At 44.9% G+C, this 17,410-nt stretch overlaps 1 protein-coding gene across 7 annotated transcripts in view; it reads right to left on the bottom strand.

Annotated features, from left to right (window-relative positions):
- Positions 1–17,410, bottom strand: part of LOC143775376 (A-kinase anchor protein 13-like) — a 303,476-nt gene that overhangs the window by 183,192 nt on the left and 102,874 nt on the right. For all 7 annotated transcript variants that reach the window (XM_077263431.1, XM_077263432.1, XM_077263437.1 and 4 more), the window contains exons 3-4: positions 7,602–7,749; positions 1,821–2,117 (exon numbers count right to left, since the gene is read on the bottom strand). In XM_077263431.1, coding sequence (XP_077119546.1) covers positions 1,821–2,117; positions 7,602–7,749 — 445 coding nt within the window. The remainder of the gene's footprint in view (positions 1–1,820; positions 2,118–7,601; positions 7,750–17,410) is intronic.

Here is a 17,410-nt window from a genome sequence, read left to right as displayed (position 1 = left end):
AAGTCTTAGAATTACCGACTCCTGGGCGCTACGGATTTGCTTGTTTTAAGTGTCCTTGGCCTTCTTGTATTGTTGTGAAGTGCAGCCGCTTCACCGCTGCAAAGTTCAAGGAGAGTTGGGAAATGGGAGCCTGGGCTGTTTAGACAGCTGAACTGGTGTAAACTGACAAATGCGTTTAATGCGTCTGGTGATAGAAACCACCCACTGACTCGGTGCTCAGTACAAGATATGGGAATCATTGGAAAGATAATTAATTATTTCCCTCTCTAAAAGCTGAGGCCGAGTCATCGAGAGCTTTAAATATCCTTCACAGAGGCACAGAAAGCCCACACAGGCTCCGATTACATCCCCATCGCATCCACCTGGAGAAACAGTCTATGCATGGTCCAGTTTGTGGAGAGGAGCAAGTAATTAAAGGAAGTAGTGAAAGGATCGGATGTGGACCTTCTGCTACCAGCTAGAGCAGTGCTCACCGACAGCCTGGGTCTTAGGGCTCATACTCACTTGCGCGAGACTCTGATGAGTCTTGCACGGCAATACCCAGCGCTGCTGCCGGCACTCAGATCGGAGCGTGCGGCCGCATAGGAATACATGCAGCTGCACGCTCCGCTCCTCTGTGCCAGGTGCAGTGCCGGGTATTGCCGTGCGAGACTCATCCGAGTCTCGCGCAAGTGAGTATGAGCCCTTAAAGGGAGTCTGGCACCAGGTAACTTAATCGGAGAGCGAGCAGCATGATGTAGAGACAGAGACCCCGATTTCAACAATGTGTCACTTAGGCCTCTTTCACACTAGCGTCGTGCACTGCACGTCGCTATGCGTCGTTCTGTAGAAAAAACGCATCCTGCAAAATTGCTTGCAGGATGCGTTTTTCCCCATAGACTTGAATTAGCGACGCAGTGCGACCATGCCAATTTTGACCTTAATGACCAGGCCAATTTTTAAAGATTCTGACCACTGTAACTTTATGAGGTTATAGCTCTGGAACGCTTCAACGGATTCCACAGATTCGGAGATTGTTTTTTCGTTACATATTTTACTTCATGATACTGGTAAAGTTTCTTCGATATGACTTGCATTTATTTATGAAAGAAAAGGAAATTTGGCAAAAATTTTGAAAATGTTGCAATTTTCAAACTTTCCATTTCTGTGCCCTTAGGTTAAAGGGCTGGCCAACAATATATGTTTGGGAAGCGCCCCAGCTTTAAACGAATGCAGATGAATGATTACGCCTGTTCCCACGGTAGAAAGTCTGCACAGAGGTGTCTGGCAGTAGCGTACTTGGTGGAGCAGAGTGCGTGTGTATGAAAGGGTTGGGGGGGTGTGAGGGAGAATGGTCATCTGTACAAGTGTTAGCGGACTGCCATCTAAGATGCACATTTACTAATGGCTGTAATTTTGTTACCGCTAGAACAAACAGCCATTACCTGATGAAGATGCTAGAGAGGATGCCAAGTGGGTGTAAAGCAGTTATCAAAGGGAAATGGGGTTACTATAGCTGCCTTCAGTCTGAAAATACAATGTCACATTCTAAGAAGAAAAGGGAAAATCACAGCTTTTGACTGGTACTGTGTGCCCGTGTAATGCCGCTCACCTACAACCACGCCCTATTAGTTGGCTGATATCTTTGGATGGCAAAGGTGGTAACCCTAACAACTCATGTAAATCAGATTGTGGCGACACTGCAGCCTCAGACATTTCATACGATCCACAGTATAATGAGCACCCAATGGTCTCCTATACACAAATAATTTCAGGAAAGGACCACTTATTAGCCACTACACATTCTGGAGCAGGCTATACCCTTTTACCAGAGCCATTACCTGTAATACTTGGGAAATCTCCCAAAACGTTCCATCCACTTGGTAAATGTAAATGTCGAAAAGCCAATGTGATCTTCTTATCGAGGACGACGGCATCCCCAGGAGAGGATCTTGATTTATTCAAAAAGAACTTGGCAAATAGCAGAGCTTGCTGGTTCCCAGCGCTGGACGCCAAAAACTGAGCGGACTCATAAGCTTCGTCTTTGATAAACTCGAAGTCCTCCTGTGCTACTATGGCAGATAGGCCTTTCTTAGAGGCAAACAATAGGACTTTCACATGCTCGCAGCAGTCATGGCCTGCGGAAGATGCATTGAAAAAAGAGAATTAAAGACATAATATAGCAAATTTCCAATCAGATAATGACAGTCTGCACTACTTGTGAACATCTAGGACCTCCATGGATTTATACAGAACACGTCAGCGCTGCAGACACCTACGAACATAATCACCATCTTGCAAAATCAGATCTCCGGACTATCCATATGATTGCTCTGCGCTGTTGGATGACTGTGCCCTATGTGTCCCCTATGCAGATGCACTACCTTTGCCACCAGCTGCTAATCTTCCATCTACCACTCAGAAGAGGGCAGATTTAGGAAACGTCATGGTGAACAAGTTAGGCTACGTTCACATTTGCGTTGTGCGCCGCAGCGTCGGCGACGCAACGCACAACACAAATGTAAACGCATGCACAACGCAGCGTTTTGTGACGCATGCGTCCTTTTTTTGCTTGATTTTGGACGCACAAAAAATGCAACTTGCTGCGTCCTGTGCGCCCTGACGCGTGCGCCGCAGTGATGCATGCGTCACAAAACGCAAGTGCAACGCATGTCCATGCGCCCCCATGTTAAATATAGGGGCGCATCGTCGCAGCGGCGCCCGATGCTGCGTCGCACAACGCTAATGTGAAAATAGCCTTAAAGGGGTTTTCCAGACCCAGGTGAAAATCTGTTGTCAGTCTATGTGAGTGTAGACTGCTGATTGGTGACAATCTAAGACGGGCACACTGTCATGATTCCCCTGTATTCTCTGTGCTGATGGGTAGTAAAGAGACCACAGGGGGTGGGTGTCAATGCACAGGGGGTGAGTGTCAATGCACAGGGGAGGACGGAGTCCAAGTGTAATTACACAGCCGCCAGTGCTGACAGGTTCCTTAGGCTGTGTCTATGATAGGCTTGCTGACTGTTACCAAGGAAGGTCAGAAGAACTAGACTGTAAAATCCAGATTAAAACACAGGAACAGTGAAAAAAAATAAAGTAAAATATTATAAATGCATTAAACTTTTTGAGTAGATTACACCGAAAATATAAACTGCACACTGATCCAGAGACGTGGAAATCCATTGTAACGCAGTCACTGAGCAACCGAGTGTTGTAGAAACTGTGGCTTATTTGTGCCATGTGCTACGTCACTGCAGAGGCCTGCAAATCCACATATTAATCATGGGTGTGAAATATGCAGTCTGACATCTCAGCCGACAACTGACCAAGGCTAATCGGACCACAAGACAGACATATATGTAGGGAGAAATAAATCACTAAAGCCGAAATATTAACAAAAGGCACAAAGCTGGCACACCGTGTACGCCATCAGCCGCCAATGCCTGAGCTAGGCAGAGCGCAGCAACACAAAATCATGAGTCACCGTTTCCCTCAGTCATTATCCAAGAGACCAAAGCAACATGGAAGACACAAAACCAGAGAGAATTCATGTCATCTATAAAATTAGTGGGTTATGGTACACGGTCCGAAGAGTTCCACTTTACTTTGAGCTTGGTGTACAGATAAGTCCAGTCTACAAGCAGTCACCTAATGGCTGGGACACAGGGTAGGTGGGAAATGCAGCAGGCACAACCTCGGAGCTGCACATCTCACCCCATCATGTCTGATATGGCCCTGCAGCATTCAATGTCCCATGAATCCCGGACAGCAGCACTGACATCTCTGGAATAGCACCCGCATTGGAGCAGAGAATAGCTGCTGCTATTTCACATGGGCATAATAGAAATAGAAATATAGTTTAAAACAACCTGTCAGCAGGATTGTGCCCAGTAACCTACCACACAGTGTCAGGTCGGCGCCGTTATACTGATTAATATGATACCTCGGTTTGGCTGCAGCAAAATGGCACCATTGGCGGCGCTTGCACAATTGCATCTATTGGTAAGAGATAGATGCTACTGCCGGGCACTGGTGCAATTTTGGATGTAAAACTTTGAGGCAACAGTATTAACTATATTCTATGCATTATGTAAAATAGGGGGCAAGTGACTGAGGGATCAGTGACCTGTCAGCAGTCTGCATTATAAATAGCTAATCATAGCACCACATGCAGACCCCCACAGGTCCACCCCGGAGCACGGGCATATCGTTCACTGAAAACTGAAACTAAAGATTAAACAACAACCACAAGACGGATTTCATCAACCAAGTATCATTGTAATCAGTATAACGGCGCCGACCTGACAGTGTCTGTAGGTTACTGGGCACAAGCCTGCTGACAGGTTCCCTTTAAGGATATTTACTTTGTACCACATGCTTCAAATAGGTTTGCATACAAGAATATCCCTTTTAAGGTATTATTTAAATTAAATCCCTAATAAAAGAAAGTGGTTTTAAACGGAGACATCACCTTACAATCAAAAGTAACAATACAGGTAATTACAAGGCACACAGGCAACAATGCTAATAAAATACTAGCAGCGTTCTAGTTCAATGTGATAAAATCGTAATCACAAAGACAATCTGCTCGGCATCTGTCACTGCAGAGCAACTTGTGGCTTCAGCGTTCTTGGGTTTAGTGTTCGGTAGAGATAGGAGCTAGTCGCTGCCTTGGACAGATAAACACCTGGGGACACAAAACCACCAACTAATAAATCACCACCGGCCAGAGCTGCAAACACTGGGTGATGAGGACAACCATCCGGCAGGGACAATGTTGGTGCGCTCACATGCACCAGAGGAGCCGGATCCAAAATCTCAACAATCCTGTAAAAATATTATTTTCTAGGAAATCTGTGTTCTATCTATCCTCTGTTATTCCTCCTGAAAATGTATGGATCAAAGTATCAAAAGACCAAGGCTGGTCAAAACTATATGATGGACAAATCATCATGTGTGCCCAAAGCAGAGCGTGGAGAAAGCCGCTTCCAGCCAGTGTGTTTTGTTCTCAAGTGTATTTTTTTGCCTCATTTCGATTGTTCGCCAAGTGCTTTTTTCTGACATCTTTTACTAACTGCTGGGGTTTTTTGTTTGTTTTTTTACTTGTATTGTATAAAGGAGCTTCCAAACTGCCTGAAGAATGGTCAAGTCACTTCTTTTAAAAGCTTGGCATCTTTGGAAATCTAAAGAGGTTAAAAAAAGTTAAAAAGCCTGAACTTATGAACTTACTGAAAAACACAGCAAAAAACACAGGTATTTTCTGCATTTTTACACAATGTTTTTACTGCCAAGAGTGAAAGTTTTGGCTGCAGAAAAAAAAAGGTACAAAAATGACAAGAGTGAACATAACCTTTAGGCCATGTGCCCACGTAGCAGAAAGTATGCAGAATTTTCCTGATGAAATCCAGATTCCCTTGGCAGGAAATCCGCTTGTGTTGTTTTTTTACGTTTTTTGCGCGTATTTGTGGCGTTTTTTTCACAGATTTTAAGCGTTTTTTCCAATGGTCCAAATACAATTCTATAGCGGCAAAACCGCCGATTTCCCGCAAAATTAATGAACATGCTGCATTTTTTTTCCGCAATGATTTTCAGCTGCGGAAAAAAAACGCAGTATGGACACAAAAATTGCGGAATGCATTAAAATAATGGGATGCTTTACGTAAGCGTTTTTTAAGCATTTCTGCAGCGGAAAACCGCCGCAAAAACGCTTAAAAGAACGCTAAAAATCCAGAACGTGAGCACATAGCCTAAAGGCATCTCAACCAGCCAACTAGTATCATGCCGATAAGAAGTAATAATTCTAAAACCAGGCTGTGGGGTGTGATGTCCCTGGTTGGGTTAAAAGAGAAACGATTCATGTTGCCCCAACTACAAGCAATGTGATTTAGAGGCCGGCTCCCTCATTATAAACATTATGTTAGAAAAGGGAAGGAGTGACCAGTCATAGAGGCATGTCCTGCCATCTGCTGCCCACAACTCAGACAGACTAGGTCTTCCTTCATGTGTATATGTAGGGAGAGACCTGCCAATCTAGCAGAGCGGACATCACTCTGTAACCAGTCACATTTTTCCCTGACCGCATTTTCAACTAAGTTTTCCTCTGAAACCCTGCAGAATAAAACATGCATGTTCATAATGAGGAAGGTGGTCTCTAATTCAAGTTGCCTGTGGTTCGGGCATGTGACAGATTTCTATTAGGCTCTATACTTAGTCAGACATTAAGACATTACTTGGAAATTACAAAGTAATGATCATTAAAATCCTCACTGGGGCTCACAATCTAAGTTTCCGATCAGTATGTCTTTGGAGTGTGGGAGGAAACCAGAGAACCCGAAGGAAACCCACACAAACACGGGGAGAACATACAAACTCCTTACCGATGTGGTCCTTGGTGGGATCTGAACCCAAGACCTCAGTGTTGCAAGGCTATAGCGCTAACCACTGAGCCACCTAAATCTCTCCCCTTCTGGAAGGGAGCTAATTTGCTTGCTCAAAGAACGTTTAATCGTTCAAGTAAAGAGAAAGGCCCCAATTCATCAGTTTTGAACTTAACTCTGGCTTCAATGTCACAGCTTCTGCCCAACTCACAGTTGCACAAAACTTGTGTGACATCAGTGGGCCGATTCATTAATACTGGCATCGCTCACACCAGTCTCAATGAAGGGCTCGCTAGAGTACTATACTCTGAATTAAGAGGCTCACGCCTCATAATGAATTTGGCCCCTTTTATCAGAGGTGTGCGCTTCCATTGCGCCTTGCAGAAATGCTACTCCAATCATGCGTTCATTCACCCCCTTGGTGTTTTCACAACCGTATCAACAGGCTGTGCCAACTTTTTGAAAAGAAGGTAGAGCTTAGCCGGAAGAGCCGTGGTAGAGGGCGACCGACAAATTTATCATAATTGACACCTAAAATGTGGCGTTCATTTCAAGAAAAAAGTACTCGAGGACCTGAGTAAATTCCTTATGGAAGTACAGCAGCTTAAAGGTGCACACCTCTTAATAATTTGGTCCATCTTACACCAGTGCATTCTTTACCAAGACCAGCATACAAAAAGCCGATCATGATGATTCGGGAGCCTCGATGCTTGTGTGTTTTATATCTGTATTTAATATATAATTCTCTAAGACACTCTATATAGCCTGGGGCTCCATTTTTTTCTTTATGACCTAGCCTCATGAGTGCACCAATTAGACTAACTCTGGTAATTATGAGATTAAGAGCACATCACTTGGGGTGGTTCTGATTTTGGCTTCACGCTGCACAATGCACTAATTCAATGTGATCAGTGAGCTGCTCACAGACTGTGAACACAAGCACAAGCCGCCCGCAGCACCCGAGCCGAGAGCGCTGCCGCCACTACCAAGTCTTCCACCATATCTTTCCCGTAATGTTTAGCAGATCGATGTACATTCATTAAGCCATCTCGCACATTCCATCTCGCACATTCTTCCTCTTAAAAATATGTTATTAATAATGTATAATATTGTCCATAAAGATTTAGAAACAATTAAAATTGCATGCATATTCGTTTAAAGTTATTTTTAAGGCAAAAATCAGCAGATCTACATACACAATGTAAAATCTTAATTAAAGAGCATGAGATGGAAGCAGCTTACCTGGAGTGACAGTCTCTAGGGTGGCGGCATCTACTTTACGAGCACTTGCTAAATGTTTCAGAGTGGAGCCGGCAAACAGCAGGTAGAACACCACATCCTCTTCCAGCTCGCTCTGTTCGGTGAGGCTCACTGTAAGGACACAGTCACCCTGAGAGGCCAAACAAAAAGCCAGTTAGTAATCCTATTCATTCTGATTGTTGCACACAACATGGACTTACTGCTAATCACTATTCATCAGCTGCAAGAAAATAATTATCAGTAATATGTAGAGACGGAGAAGACTTCGTATGAGCGAAAGCTACTGTGCAAACTGGTTTCATCATCTACCATTGTACAAGGTTTTCAAGAAAAAAGAAGTCTGGTTTACAATGTAATCTAATGGCAAAACAATGGCGGCACTGCAAGTTTTGCTGCTTGTCGGCAAATAGAGCGCTACGGACAATTTGTCATGTTGCAAATACTATAAAGCTTATCGGGCTCCTAAACTGGAGTTTACAAAACAGTTATTGGCAATGCAGTTATTTAGCTGGTGTAAAAGTTAAATGTTCACATTTTTTCAGACATATCAAAAGGCATATGTCAACAGTATTACAGAACATATGCCATCAGGAAACCTCACCATGCAGATTCCTTTTGGCGTACGCTAGGCCAGGATGCATCAGCATGCCTTTTTTCCACTGGACAGTAGAGATAGGTTTGCCACCCTTTTCTAAACAGTGCAGTATATTGAAAAAGTAAATCATGCATATATTTTCTGATCACTAACACAACATACGCCAATGACAACGGTCACCCACTTAGGGTATGTTTCCACGTTCAGGAAACGCTGCGTTTTTGACGCTGCGTTTTTCTGCTGCGTCAAAAACGCAGCGTCCAGATGTTACAGCATAGTGGATGGGATTTTATGAAATCCAGACTCCACTATGCGTTTAAAAACGCATGCGTTTTTGCCGCGAAAACGCATGCGTTGTGCGTTTTTTCAAAACGCTGCATGTTGCTACTATGAGCAAAACACGCAGGTACACCACAGGTGACCTGCCAGTGACCTCAGGTGCAGTTTTGGTCAGGATTTTACTTGCATAAAATCCTGACCAAAGACTGATGCAATCCTGAACGTGGAGACATACCCTCAGGGTAAGACATCTGTGTTTCACAATCATGTTCTATGTCAGGAGCGGACATACTGCATGTGCAGCCAGTGCAGCTGCACCGGGGCCCGGAGGTGGAGGGGGCCCCTGCAGGGCGGCTAACATAGAAGGCAATCTGGCCTGTTTATCCAGCCCCGAGGCTCCGGGAGCCCCTCGTACGGTGGGAAGGGAACGATCCCTGCAGCTCCACTGCCTACAGGAAAAAATGGCAGTGGAGCGGAGCTGCAGGGATCCGTCCTGCTTCCTGCTCACGCTTCCTGTATCACACAGCAGCGCGGCTGTATGATGTCAGTATTCAGCGTGCTTCTGTGGCAGAGAGAAAGCTGCCGGCGACAAAGATGCCGCAGGGATGTGCTGCAGCTGCGGGCAACGTGCGGAGAGGTGAGGTGTGTGTACATGCGTGCGGAGAGGTGAGGTGTGTACATGCGTGCGGAGAGGTGAGTGGTGCGGCTCTGGCACAGGCGTACTTTGTCTGCCCTGTTGAGGGCAGAGCAAAGTACTGCAGTGCGCAGGCGCCGGGAAAGGTCAGAGAGGCCCGGCGCCTGCGCACTGCAGTACTTTGCTCTGCCCTCAACAGGACAGACAAAGTATGCCTGCGCCGGAGCCGCAGCGTGAAGACAAGAAGAGGAAGTCATCGTAAGAAGATGGGAGGCCCTGGACCACGACGCCCATCGGACCGGACCGCAGAGGGACCGCCCCTGGGTGAGTATAATCTAACCTCTTTTTCTCATCTTTCAGGATACATCGGGGGCTTATCTACAGCATTACAGAATGCTGTAGATAAGCCCCTGATGCTGGTGGGCTTAGCTCACCTTCGATTATGGGGGTGACAGATTCCCTTTAAATAAAAAAGAACCTATACATGATTGACATCTGCAAACTAGTACTGACCTGAAAAATTATAATGGCAGGTCAGTTTTACCATATAAGGAATATGGTAACTAAAAATTGCATCAAATTGCATTTTTCTTTTGTAATTCCACCGCACTTTTCCAGTAGTACATTATATTGGAAATTAAATGATGTAATTCAAAAGTGCAACTCAGACCGCAAAAAACAAACAAAAAAAAAACAGCCTTCCTGCAGCTATACTGATGGAAAAATAAAGTTATGGCATTTGGAAAAAGAGGAGCAAAGAGCGGAAAATTAAAAATCGGGCAGGGGGTGAAGAGGTTAATGCAAGGCATTCTGTTATATACAATTAAAGTCACAGTGTGCCAAGGTGCATCAAAGCCTACTTGTAAAGAAAAGAATCTGTGCCCACTTTTACATTTTTGTCAACGTTTTACATCAGAATGTGCAAGCCAAAACAAAAATGACTCAAAATACATCCTTTGACAATGGCTATTGGTAGAACAACAGAGGTTTGGCCTCCTAGAGGTAAACTAAAAATATTACAATTTGCCGACAGCAAGAAGACGACATCTCCTATCTCTCTGACCGCTCCTTCACTGTATGTTTTGCTGGTTCCCCCTCCTCTCACCTTCCCCCCTTACTGTTGGGGTTCCTCAAGGATCAGTCCTAGGCCCCCTCCTCTTCTCTTTGTATACTGCCCCTATTGGTCAAACAATCAGTAGATTTGGTTTCCAGTACCATCTCTATGCTGACGACATCCAATTATACACTTCTGCTCCTGTTATCACGCCAACCTTTTTAGAAAACACCAGTGATTGTCTTACCGCTGTCTCTAACATCATGTCCTCCCTCTATCTGAAACTGAACCTGTCAAAAACTGAACTCCTCGTGTTCTCTCCCTCTACTAACCTACCTTTGCCTGACATTGCCATCTCCATGTGCGGTTTCACCATTACTCCAAAGCAGCATGCCTGCTGTCTTGGGGTCATCCTTGATTACGAGCTTTCATTCACCCCCCACATCCGATCACTGGCTCGCTCTTCTTATCTGCATCTCAAAAACATTTCTTGAATTCGCCCTTTTCTTACTTTTGACTCTGCAAAAACTCTTACTGTCTCACTTATTCATTCTCGTCTGGACTATTGTAACTCTCTACTAATCGGCCTCCCTCTTACCAAACTCTCCCCGCTCCAATCTGTCCTGAATGCTGCTGCCAGGATCATCTTCCTCACCAACCGTTACACCGATGCCTCTACCTTGTGCCAGTCATTACACTGGCTACCCATCCACTCCAGAATCCAGTACAAAACTACTACCCTCATCCACAAAGCACTCCATGGCTCAGCACCACCCTACATCTCCTCTCTGGTCTCAGTCTACCACCGTACCCGTGCCCTCCGCTCCGCTAATGACCTCAGATTAGCATCCTCAATAATCAGAACCTCCCACTCCCATCTCCAAGACTTTACACGTGCTGCGCCGATTCTTTGGAATGCACTACCTAGGTTAATACGATTAATCCCCAATCCTCACAGTTTTAAGCGTGCCCTAAAAACTCATTTGTTCAGACTGGCCTACCGCCTCAACGCATTAACCTAACCTGTGTGGCCTATTAAAAAAATAAATAAATTAATTAAAAAAATAAAAAACATAATCAGGTTCCTCGCATCATGTTCTCATACACTTTATGCAGTTAATAGCCCTCTGTGTCTGTACTGCTACATACTTAGGCAGTTAACTGGTTCATGCAGCTTTACATGAACACCCGAGCCTTACACTATGGCTGGTCCAAATAACTAAAGCAATTGTTACCATCCACCTCTCGGGTCTCCCCTTTTCCTCATAGTTTGTAAGCTTGAAAGCAGGGCCCTCATTCCTCCTGGTATCTGTTTTGAACTGTGATTTCTGTTCTGCTGTAATGTCTATTGTCTGTACAAGTCCCCTCTATAAGTTGTAAAGCGCTGCGGAATATGTTGGCGCTATATAAATAAAAATTATTATTATATTATTATTATATTCACCAGGGGGAAAAATTGCAGAAAAAATGTTGCATTAAAAAGTGTAAATTGTTTTCATTCCAAAATAAATAAGACTTCATGTATGATCGTAATAAATTTATTCTGAGTAAACCCACTATATAGCTTTCCAAACTATGAGGAGTGTGCACATAAATTACCGAAGCCTTGTGTAGGAGTCCTTCATTGTCTCAAGGTTCTCAGATTCAACACTTTTGAGACAGCTCATTTTAGACTAGGGTCACACAGTGAGGTCACACTGACTCTGGAGGTCATTAGAGTAAATGTGGTCACATTGCTATTAAAGGGATTTGGTTTCAACAGTCATTCCGTGCTGACGAAGTACATAATGGCGGGGACAAACAAAGTACACCTTCCCACCTGCTTATTTACCATCTATCAATCATAGTCCTTTTCTGGCTCTATGAAGCCAGAGCTGATAATCTAAGAAAAAGGAAGGGTGGAGTTTGAGGGAAAACAGGCAGGAGGGAGGGTGCACTGGAATATTTGGCCACGCCTGATGCACTGAATGCCTGCACTTGGTTTGATTATTCTGTGATGACAGTCTCTTTAATGACATGATGCAATAGCAACAGAAGTCGTGACAAATCCAAAACTGCTTAATTTTTAGTCACACATTGCAAAGTGTACGCTGTAAAGGCCTCAATATACATGCGGTAGGTAACAGTCAAGTATTTGTCAGACAGACGGCTACTCCATCTACATGAACATATGACCACCAAACACGTGTGGTTCCAATGGTAGAGCAGAAGACATGACCTATCATCTCTGGAAGCGACTTATCTCCTAAATAACAAAAGGGTCGGGGTTACAATTCAAATGGACCAAACGTGATTTCCCCCAAATCTTCTGTCCGGAGAGTCAGGAAGCCCCACACACATCAGACAATTGGCTGATCCTGCAAATTAGCCGGATTACTTACGGTAATGCTCTTTTAATGAGTCCATGACAGCACCCACTGGAGAGATAGGGATCCGCCCCAAGGAACAGGAAACCTACAGAGACATAAAAGGGGGCGGTCCCCCTCTCCTCCTCAGTTTAATTTCAGAGTACCCGGAGGACCGCCAGTGTTAGTCAATCATCACAATGTATCATCAGAATATAAACTTCATAGAAGTAATTACATTGGCTTTTATTAGGGAGGGATGTGACTGGGTGCTGTCATGGACTCATTAAAAGAGCATTACCGTAAGTAATCCGGCTATTTACCCTTCGCCATGACAGCACCCACTGGAGAGATTTCCAGAGACCAACACCTAGGGGGGGACCACCGTGCTGAGGATAGTCCTGCCAAAGTGTAGGTCAGAGTCGGAAGACAGGTCGAGCCTGTAGTGATTATAGAAAGTGGAAGGAGCCAACCAAGTTGCAGCCTTACATATATCTTCGATTGGCACGTTCCCTTTTTCGGCCCAGGAAGAAGCCATGGCTCTGGTGGAATGTGCTTTGATGCCCTCCGGAGGTTCTTCATTTTTCATGGAATAGGCCAACCGGATAGCGTCTCTTATCCACCTGGATAATGTTGCTCTTGTGACTCCATATCCTTTCTTTTTGCCCTGGAAGGATATGAACAGAGCCCTACTCTGCCTCCAACTACTAGTTTTCTCAATATATTGCAAAACTACTCTCCTGACGTCTAGAGTATGGAATTTTTGTTCTTCAGGAGTAGAGGGGTCTTTAAAGAAGGTAGGAAGATGTATCTCCTGTGACCTGTGGAACTTCCCTGCTACCTTAGGAAGGTATAGGGGGTCCGGTTTTAAGATTAGTCTGTCATGAAATGTGAGAAGGTAAGGTTGATCTATCGATAAGGCCTGAATGTCGCTGACTCTTCTAGCCGATGTTAAGGCTACTAAGAAGGCTGTTTTTAACGACAAGTGTTTTAAAGATGCTGTGTCTATAGGCTCAAACGGAGATTCTGTTAGAGAGTCTAAGACTAGATTTAGATCCCAAGGAGCTACCCTAGGTATGTGGACAGGAGTGTATCTCGTTCACAGGCCGTGATGAAGCGGGATACCCATTTATTACCAGCAATATTATGGCCATAGAGGGCACCCAGAGCAGACACCTGGACCTTTAATGTGTTAACTGACAGACCTAACTCTTTCCCTTTCTGTAGAAATTCTAATATAGATTTTATTGGGACTTCAGAGGGGTTTGAACTAGTATGGAACTGTAGAAATTTCTTCCATACTTTGGTGTAAATTTTTGTCGTAGATGGTTTCCTGCTAAGCAGGAGTGTATCAATTAGGCCTTTTGAAAACCCCCTGGAATTTAATATCTGCCTTTCAAATTCCAGGCCGTCAGGTGGAGGCTGTCCACCTGAGGGTGGAAGAAAGGTCCCTGAGAGAGAAGGTTTGGGATTGAGGGAAGGACCCAAGGATCCGTCACCGACATTGACCGCAGGCACGAGAACCATGGTCTCTTGGGCCAGAATGGCGCTATCAGTATTATCCTGGCCTGCTCTTCCCTGATTTTCCGTATTACTTGTGGAAGCAGAATTATCGGAGGGAAAGCATACGCCAGCTTGAATTGCCATGGTGTTTGAAGAGCATCTAGAATGTCCGGGTGATCTGCACGGGACCGAGATGCGAATTTGTGGACTTGTTTGTTTTGTTTTGTAGCGAACAGGTCTATTTGGGGTTTGCCCCATAACAATGTTATCTTGTGGAAAATGTGAGGATTGAGACACCATTCTCCTTGATGAAGAGTGTGTCGACTTAGAAAGTCCGCTTGTTGATTGTCCTCTCCTTTTATGTGGACTGCCGAGAGGGACAACAGATGCTTTTCGGCCAGGATTAAGGTACTGTTTGCGGAAGACATTAGAGCGTCTGATCTTGTGCCGCCTTGTTTGTTTAAATACGCCACTGTCGTAGTGTTGTCTGAACAGATTCTGACGTGGCTTCCTCGTAGCTGTGGGAGAAATTGACGCAGTGCATAGTTTACCGCATTCAATTCTTTCAGGTTTGATGAATATAAATCCTCATTCTTATCCCAGGTTCCCTGGCAGAATCTATCTCCCATGTGTGCGCCCCACCCGTGGGGACTAGCGTCCGTAGTTATCGTGTGGGATGGTGATATTACCCAAGGGACACCCCCCGCTAGGTTGTCTTTATTTAGCCACCATTCTAAGGAGGATAAGACTTTCTCGGATAAAGTTATTTTCGATTCAAGGTGCCCCAGAAATTTTCTCTGTTCCCGAAGTATCTGATGTTGTAATGTTCGGGTATGAAGTTGTGCCCACTGAACGGCTGGAGTACAGGAGGAGAGGGATCCTAGCAAGGACATTCCTGCTCTCAGGGACATTTGAGGTTTGTGAATGGCCGCCATAACTTTACCCTGTATAAGAGATATTTTTTCTTGGGGAAGTAGACATTTTTGCTTTATGGAATCTAGATTAAATCCCAAAAATGTTTGAAGAGAAAGTGGGATGAGTCAGGATTTTTTATAGTTGACGATCCAGCCCAGGCTTTCTAAGGACGAGACAGTGTCAGCTAATCGTTCCGCACACTGAAGGGATGAATTTCCTACAACTAAAAAATCATCTAAGTAGGGAATGATTAATGTGTCTCTCTGGCGAAGGTAGGCCATTACTTCTAACATTACCTTCGTGAAGATCCTGGGTGCCGTGGAGAGACCGAAGGGCATGGCTGTATACTGGAAATGATGAATCTCCCCCTCAAGAGTTACTGCCACTCTTAAGTATTTTTGATACCTACTATGGATAGGGAGATGGTAGTAGGCATCTTTTAAATCAATGCCGCCCATTCTACAATTTGGAAAAAGGAGCTTAATGGCCGATCAAATAGACTCCATTTTAAACGTATAATTTTTAATAAACGTATTGAGTTTTTTAAGATTTATAATTGTTCGAAATGAACCATCGGGTTTAGGGATTAAAAATAATGGAGAGTAGAACCCTTTACCCTCTTGTCCCTTTGGCACCCTAACTAAAACATTTTTAACTATAAGACTTCTAATTTCCAGTTCAAGGGCCTTCTGTTGCACAGGTGAGGAAAGGGCTGTTAAAATAAAGGAATCATGGGGAATTTGGAGGAATTCTATTTTCATTCCTTCCTTAATAATATTTAGCACCCAGGAACTTGACGTGATTTTTCGCCATTGGGGAAAGAAAAAATTTTAACCTGCCCCCTACTGGGGTGTCTGGTGTTTCAGAATTTGTTATCTCTACGGAAGGGGGGGCCTTTGAACATAGTGCCACCCTGTTTTCCCTCTCTTGTGGCCCATCGTGACGATCTTTCATTTTGTGTTCTTTTCCCGAACGGCCTCTTCCTAAAGGTCTTCATATAGAAAGGAATTGAGGGGTCAGGGAAGGCTTTTTTCCTCTCTTTTGCTTTTTTGAGGATCTCGTCTAATGCTTTCCCAAACAAAAACTCACCCTCACACGGAATAGCGCAGATCTTAGCCTTTGACTGCGTATCCCCCTTCCAGCTCTTCATCCATAACGCACGTCTGGCATTATTAATTAGACCGGCTGATCTTGCTGCAAGGCGAAGAGAGTCAGCTGAAGCATCGGCCATGAATGCTGCTGCACCTCTAATTAGTGGTATCGCATCCCGCAATTTTTGTCTGGAGACCCCCTGTTCGATCTGTTGATCCAGCTGATCAATCCAAACAAGCATGGATCTAGCTGTGCACGTGCTGGCAATTGATGGCTTAAATATGCCCGTGGAAGCCTCCCATGATCGTTTCAGTGACGATTCTGCCTTCCGATCTAGAGGATCAGAAAGTAGGCCCGCATCCTCGACTGGTAGAGCTGACTGTTTTGAGGTGGAGGCGACTGCGGCGTCCACCTTAGGGATTTTAGTCCATGAAATTAACTCCTCATCATTAAAGGGGTATTTCCTTTTGGAGGCTGACGGGAGAAAACCTCTCTGGTCCTGTTTCTCCCACTCCCTCTTTATCAGTGCCTTAACCGCAGGAATTACTGGGAATGCTCTTCTCTTCCTCTCCGCCAACCCTGCAAACATGATGTCTTGTGCAGTTTGGTCGTCTTTTGTATCCTCACAACCTATAGTATTCCTGATGGACTTTACTAGGTTGTCCACCCCATCAAGGGGAAAACAAGCTCGACCCTCAATGTCGGAATGTGTTGAGGAAGAGGATGACGCCTGCGAGGAGTCTGAGTGGATAACGCCTTCCTCCTCGGACTCAGAGCTGGATATAGCCTTTTCTTTCCCGGATTTTTTAGGGGGGGTACTGGCTTGTGAGATGGCCTATAATTCCTCTCTAATTATGGCCCGTATATCTGTGACCGACATAGATGGACTCTGCATTGTTTCCGCCATACACTGATTGCAGAGTTTTTTGGGGTGGGAATCTGGGAGAGGCTCGTCACATAGCGCACATTGCTTGTGCTTAGATTTCTGTCTCTTTTTGGCCTGGGAGAAGAAGACATTTGTGGAAAAGGGTGTCAGCTTTATAGGCAGAGGGGAAATCACACTCACCCAGTGAAGCTGTACGGTACCGAAATAGGAGGCTGCGACTTTCTGGATCTTGAATCCTTGGTCTCACTCCTGTGGCTGGCATCTGAGGACCTTCTGCTGGCTGGCTCACCTGCTGGGTCCACAGTCTTGCCTGGGGATGACATGTTGCATCGCCTGTGCGTTTGCAACTTCCCCCTTTTTATAGGCCAGGATCCGGTCAGTAAACTTTTTTTTTCTTTTTTTTTCTCCCACAGCGGTGCACTGCGCATGCGCGAAACCGCGCTTTCCCCCACCGCTGTGTGAGTGACCCGGAAGTGCTCCTCTACCTC

Source organism: Ranitomeya variabilis, chromosome 5 (genome assembly GCF_051348905.1).
Source record: "Ranitomeya variabilis isolate aRanVar5 chromosome 5, aRanVar5.hap1, whole genome shotgun sequence".
Lineage (NCBI taxonomy): Eukaryota > Metazoa > Chordata > Amphibia > Anura > Dendrobatidae > Ranitomeya > Ranitomeya variabilis.
The sequence above is the reverse complement of the archived record's forward strand: the minus strand, read 5'-3'. Positions and strand labels throughout refer to the sequence as shown.